General features: G+C 36.3%; 1 protein-coding gene across 2 annotated transcripts in view; it reads right to left on the bottom strand.

Annotated features, from left to right (window-relative positions):
- Positions 1-613: 613 nt before the first annotated feature.
- The window catches only part of NEMF (nuclear export mediator factor), a 65,998-nt gene continuing 59,686 nt past the window's right edge, over positions 614-6,925 (bottom strand). For both annotated transcript variants that reach the window (XM_075531170.1, XM_075531171.1), the window contains 7 exons: positions 6,213-6,290; positions 5,905-6,099; positions 2,791-2,823; positions 1,966-2,066; positions 1,834-1,877; positions 1,672-1,751; positions 614-1,242 (listed from right to left, as the gene is read on the bottom strand). In XM_075531170.1, coding sequence (XP_075387285.1) covers positions 1,165-1,242; positions 1,672-1,751; positions 1,834-1,877; positions 1,966-2,066; positions 2,791-2,823; positions 5,905-6,099; positions 6,213-6,290 — 609 coding nt within the window. In that variant the 3' untranslated portion in view covers positions 614-1,164. The remainder of the gene's footprint in view (positions 1,243-1,671; positions 1,752-1,833; positions 1,878-1,965; positions 2,067-2,790; positions 2,824-5,904; positions 6,100-6,212; positions 6,291-6,925) is intronic.

The raw sequence follows: 6,925 nt of genomic DNA, 5'->3' as shown, positions 1-6,925 counted from the left end.
TGTTTTTTTTCTTTTTGTAATTTCAGGCCATATATACCTGTAGACACATTATACAGCATATTCTTAGCTTTATCAAAGTAGTAAAGGTAATACATATATATTTTTTAATGTTAAGACAAGGCATATTCAAATTACTGCCTGCCGAGTGTTTTTGCTCCATTTGTTTTTTTTTACTTCAAAATAAGCTGTGTGCAAAGGAATTTGTTCAAACTATAGTCTGGCCCTTGTTTAAAAAGTTTTGAGGACCCCCTGATCTAGTCTGTCATTCCAAATATAACATAGTATTTTTTTACATGAGTTCAAATGGAAAAATATATATGGAGTGATCAATTAGGATATATATGAAGCCCATCAGCTGTTGTGGAATCAATTAAAAAGTTTTGTAGCTCACCAAAGAATGGAAATAATGAGACTTGTTCTCCATTGAGGTAGTTCACTTAGGAGAGAGTAGAAATCTGGGTCAGGAGTCTTTAGCTGGAAGTGTTTTTACATAATTCTAGGTTAAGGTAACTTGAGATGTAAAATGGCATACAAAACAATTATAGGGAAGAAAATATCAAAACGATCAATACAAATTCCTTTAAGGTGTTATTTCTAAAGCCAGAGTCACAAGTGAGTAGTATTAGTCTTATATTTTGTTTTCCCTCCAAGAAAAGATAGGTGAAGGTAGATTCCCACCTATTCCTTTAGTACTCAGCATTTCTAAGACAGAATCCTAACTGTTCAGCTGCCTCCCACTCTCCCAGCAAAATAAAACACAGTTTTTGATTAGCCTCTCAGTCATATATAGATATATATGTATACATTAGAATTTATATACAGAATATCAAATAAATATTCTAAGCGACTCAGCCACTTCACTATTCAGTTCTTTTACAACAAAAAATGAATACATATTAGCTTCTCAATTTTTGAAGTAAATGTAGGGGATAACTACAGCTGTATACAATCGTAATATTTAAGTCTCCACCAATGTTTTAGGAAATCCTACCATATACTGTTTCCTCTATATAAAACGGAGAAGAAAACGAGGAAGTCCTTTTGCAAACAAGGCAAGGCAATCTTTAGTTCATTATTGAAATTCAGAAGTCTTGTTACATGATGTTTTCAATTTCCCAAAGGCTACAAAATTGGCTCTTCTCATATTTTAGTATTTCATTTCAGCTATTTCTTTTTTACATTCAGAAGATTGGGCGCAGACACTTTCACTTTGCCAGGGATGTTTCTTGATAAATCTGTGTCCTAAAAAAAGAAAATTGTTACGTAGCGTCACATTCAATATGGCTATTTTGTAACTATTAACATCCATTCTGCCAAAAGAAAGGCACTTCCAAAAATTTTCAGCTAAAATTTATACTGTATTTTACTGTTTCTAATTAGAGCAGTTTTAACCAAATTAGAGATTTCTAACATTTTTGTCGTCCTACCAACCACAGAAGCAGCCCTGGTAGTATAGTGGGCTACACATTTGAGCCGCTAACCACGGAGGCCAGTGGTTTGAGCCTACTAGCTATTCAGTGGGAACGAAGGTGAGGCTTTCTGTTCGTGTAAAGATTTCTAGCCTGGAAACCCAGATGGACAGTTCTACTCTGTTCTCTATCGGGTCACTTTGAGTGAGACCAACTCAATCGCAGTTGAGTCTGTAATCTATGTTTTGGAACAAAGCCTTACCTTCACGCTGCGGAATAAGTCTTTTTCCCTGGCTGTTGCTTCTTTGGAATGCATGAAACTATTCAAGGCTGTTTTTGCAGCTGTGTAAATAGAAAATAGAAAATCTTGTTTCTGCTCATCCACAGAACTGTTTAACTTTGTAATATAAAAAGTGAAAAATACCTTTTCCCTTTTTCTGAACTCCAGGAGTAAGCTTCACTTTATATCTTTAAAAAGGAATCACATATATTACTACAAGATTAGAAACAAAATTCATCATTGTCAGTTGTTTTGAATAAACTAACGGTGACTCACTTATAGTTGGCCATGGTGGTGTAAGGGGCACATATTGGAATGGCAAACAGTAGAATATCTTCAAGATGTGGCTGCCCTGTCAAAGAATCAAACAGATTTTCCTAAAAGTGGAAAATAAAAACAATTATAAACCAATCCTAAAAGGATAACTTTGAACAGCTTTATAACTCTAATAATGAGTTTAATACCAAAGATGTTGCGATACGCTTTTTACTATTTTATCATTTTTGCATCATCTCGAGAACAATTTTCAAAATAGCAAATATATAAAATTTATGAAGATGAAGAGAAGGGGGGAAAGTTAGATGGATATCATACAGACTACAGAAAATGGCACTTCTGTATGAGCGAGACCAATGGTCCTCCACCAAGTGCTTTACCTCCGCTTCCCTTCTAAGACACTCGGCAAAGTCTGGAAAGAGCTTTTGTCGTCACTAGGGGAGGCCAGGGATATTAATAAAACCCGACAATGCATGGGATAGCCCACAGCAAAGAATTAGCCATTCCAAAGCTGTCAACAGTGATGAAAGGTTCAACTCCTCTCTAGCCTGCTCTTTGGTAAAAATCCTAAAGGTACTTAAGGAGTTTCCAGTGGTTTTGTCTAACATAAGAATAAATTTATACTTAGGACTTTATATGTTTACTAAGTGCAAGAAACTTCAAAATGCCTTACATAATTTGCATTCTTAGTCACTTTAGACTGCAAGCCCTTCAAACTTAGCCTCCCCTTTCCACCTTTTAAGTTTTAATTAAAGGTTTTCTGCCAAATGTTTTGGGAACTAGATGCATGAGAGTGTCACAGTAGAAACACAAACAAAATCATACCTCATTGCCCTGTGGATCCAGATCTTGCTCTTCCTGCTCCAAACACATAAAAACAAAGTCAGTTTATACGAGGAGAAACAAGTCTTGAGAAACAAGAGTCACACCCTAACCCACATGTCAGGGTCCTAAGGTGGTTTTTACCAGTGTCCCAAGACCTTGAAGTAGATTAGTTTAATTTTTCAGAAAGCAGTATCATTCAAGAGAAATAGTTTCTGAAATTTAAAAAAACAAAACACTTTCATGGACACATGTTAAAACAACATTATAGGGAGCATTTAAAATGACTAAACTTACTATATCTGCTAGGGACAAAAATATGGAAAATTCTGTAAAGTACATGATTTAAAAAGAAAAGTTCCCCCAAGAATGAGTCAGACAGGGTGCAGTGACAGAATACACACCATTCCTCTAGTTCTGTAATGTCCGTCCTGCGCACTGTCATGACACCAAGTTCTACCTTAAAAATCTGGCTAGACTGGAGCATGTATCACACCATGAGGGTAGAGGGAAGGTGGTGAGAAACCAGGAACTGACTACAATGATCGACATATCCCTCACCCCAGGGTGAGGAACAATAGAAATGTGGGTGGAGACAGCGGACTGTGGAAAATACAAAAATAATGTATCAGGTCCACAAGGGTGGGTGGGAAGGAGGAGAAAAAAAGAGGAGCTGATTCTAAGGGCTCAAGCAGAAAATGTTTTGAAACTGATGATGGCAACATATGTACAAATGTGTTTGATACAATTGATTTATGGATTTAAGAGCTGTAAGAGCCCCCAATAAAATTTAATTAAAAATTCTGTCAACAGCTTTAGGATAATTTTTCATAAACAAATAACAAAAAGCTTAATTTTATTTACTTAGCCAAGAAAAATCTACCTAAAGATAAGCTACTCTTGAAATGCTACTTAGCCTGGTGGTATTTAATCATGTGTATTGTAGCCAAGAGGAATTACTGAGAGCCAAAGGAAGTAGAGGAAAAATTAGGCTGACGACATTTATAGAGGCATAACAGGCATGTACATATGTAAATATATAGGTCTATGTACATATATTTATACATTAAGTATTACGGCAGCAGACGGTCATTGGACCTCTACTCAGGTATTCCCTCAATGCAAGAACACTTTGTTCTCATAATCTGGTATTCTATGATGCTCACTTTTTCCAACATGATCGCTAATGAAAAAATGGGTACATAAGCAAATGTGATAAAGCTGATGGTATCTGGCTATTAAAAGATAAACAAGTGGCCCTCTAGCTGGGAAAAAACAAAGTCAACATGGAAGACACACACCAGCCTGTGCAATCATGAGGTATTGATAAGATCAGGTATCAGAAGATTAAAAACAATGATAGTGATAAAAATGAGGTGGGCCTGGATGGAGACCCAAAACCTATCTGTATACAATTGGACCTCCCCTCACAGCAGGGTCACGGGAAGGGGTGAGCCAGCCAGGGTGCAGTATAGCACATTCCTCTAGTTCTTTAATGCTTCCAATTTCCTACTGTCATGACCCCATTTCTACCTTACAAATCCAGCTAGACCAGAGCATGTACACTGGCACACATAAGAGCTCTCAACACATCGAATCCAGGACAGATAAACCCCTCAGGACCAATAGTTGCAGTAGTGGTACCTTGAGGGTAGGGGGAAGGTAGGGGGAGAAGGGGGTACCAAATGCAATGATTAGTAACACATTAAACTCGCGCACACCCCCCCCCCCCATACACACACAGGGTGATGAACGAAAGAAACATGGGTGAAGGGAAACTGGATGGTATAAGATATGAAAACAATATAATTTATCAAGGGTTCACGAGGGATGGAGGGGAAAAAAGGAGCTGATACCAAGGGCTAAAGTAGAAAGTGCTTTGCAAAAATTTTAAATGGAACTAAATGTGCTTGACACAAATGATGTATGGTTCTATGAGTAAAATTTTAAAAGGACAAACATTGAATTTATTAGGATACCAATTATAAAAGCCAAAAATTATAAAGCGTAAAAAGAATTTGACTACATCAAATTGCCTTATGATTGAATGGTTAGAATAAAGCCCCAGGTCTGGTAAGTCAGGAATGACCTGTATATAAAACCATTGAATTGTTTTTTAAAAAGTATTCTTTACTAGTAATACCTCATGAATATTTAAATCATTTAAAGATTATGAAAATAAAGTAAAATTAAAAACAAACATGGTTTGAATGTTACCTAGTAACTGTTCAGCATGAAAAAAATACAAATATAAAATACTGTATTATCTTCGCAGTCCAAACTCTAGCCTTCATTACTATAAACAAAAAAAGGGCTGTCTCATGAAGTTTTTTATTCAGCCTGTAATTTGTAAGCAAACATATAAAATAAATCCTTTGCTCAGGAAAAAAAAAAAGTAAATTGTCTAAGAATCACAGTAGGGCTTTGCTTTTACCAAACTGTTCATAAAACACCTTAGAAATGTTAAAAAACTAACTTACTAAAGGTTTGCAACCATGTCCCTGGCATTTAATTCTACAGTTACTATCAATATTGTGTTCTTTGTATACAAAGAAAAAAACCCAAAGTGATTGCCACTGAGTCGGTTCCGACTCATTGTGACTGCAGGACAGAACTGTGCTCGTGGGTGGGTTTCCATGAGTCACACATTTTCATCAGCTGGTGGTTTTGAACTGCTGACCTGTGGTTAGCAGCCCAATGCGTAACCCACTATGCCACTAGGGATCTCTTACAACAATACCAATAAAATACATCAAAGGGAACTTCAAAAAGTTTGTGTAAAGATAAAAGATAATGGAACTGCTCTGTATTTCTATAGAAAAGTAAAAATGTATGTTTCATGAATTTTCAAGCCATTCCTAATTACTTATCAACTGAATCCATTTCCCACTAGAAACTAAAAATGCTTCTCCATTAAAACTTTTTTCCTAAAACTCATCAATTAACTGCCAACACTAGCATTTTAATGTGTAGACACTAATTTTGTTAGGCTGTATTTTTTACGATAGCTTTCCATCAAGAAGAGTGTTACCAACTCCTCCCTCTTGTGTGTTTTAGCACTGTAGGTCCTGGGAAACGGGGAGATGAATAACCCTGATTAAGTCACAGGCTGTCTACCTTGTCATCATGTGGATCCTCTGCAGACTGGTCTTTCAACTCCGGAGTTAGAACCTCTAGGGCGGGAGTTTCTTTCTTAATGTCAGGAACTTTGGGCCCACTTCTAGGTTTCTGGGGCTGCTTCTTTACAGGTTCATCTTTTGTTTTCCCTTTTTTTCCTTTCTTCCCCTTTTCTTCTTTATTTGAACCTGCAGACTTAATTCATATAGAGAAAATTTATATTGAACAGGTATTTCTTGAATACCTAACATAGGCCGGGCAATGTGTCCATTAAAAAGTTGAAGAAAATGTTTTCAGGTATTTCTTACCCCCAGCAATTTCATGATAAGCTCACGTTCTTCCTCATCCTGGTCTTTATATTTTTCCTTCATTTTTTTCATTTTACTCTTCAAAAGAAAAAAAAATGACAGTAAACTATATAAACATGTGGAACCTTCCAAAAGCTTGTAGATAATGAAATTAAAATATAATGAAAAATGTCCACTAACGTTACATTTAAGTGCCCTTGTATGTAAAGAAGGAAAGGGAAAACTGCCATCAAGTCGATGCTGACTCAGTGAGTCTAAGACAGGGCAGAACTCCCCTGTGAGTTTCTCAGACTTAGGTTTTCCTGGAGTAGAAAGCCTAGTCTTTTTCCCATGGAGTGGCTGGGAGTTTTTAACTGCTAACCTTGAAGTTAGCAGCCCAACAAGCAACCCCAGTGCATCAGGGATCCTTTATGTAAAGAAAGTGTTTTGATTTTCTGCCAAACATGCTTACTGAGCAAGGAACCATTATAATAAACAATATGGAGGCTACAAAGATGAATAAACTAATATTCACACTCAAGGATTACCCATTTGGGTGAAAGAGACAAAGGAATAAAGATAAATTAATGCAGTTTAGTTTATATTCCATACGAGATGTAAAAACATTGTTAGGCACAAAAATTAGAGAAAAGAGCACTCAGCTTGAGCAAAAACTGTGGGAAGAAATAACATTTTTTTGTGTGAACAAAACTTCTTTGGATGTAAAAATTTAC

The sequence above is a fragment of the Tenrec ecaudatus genome, chromosome 14 (assembly GCF_050624435.1).
Source record: "Tenrec ecaudatus isolate mTenEca1 chromosome 14, mTenEca1.hap1, whole genome shotgun sequence".
Classification (NCBI taxonomy): Eukaryota; Metazoa; Chordata; class Mammalia; order Afrosoricida; family Tenrecidae; genus Tenrec; species Tenrec ecaudatus.
This window is presented reverse-complemented; position numbering and strand designations above follow the sequence as displayed.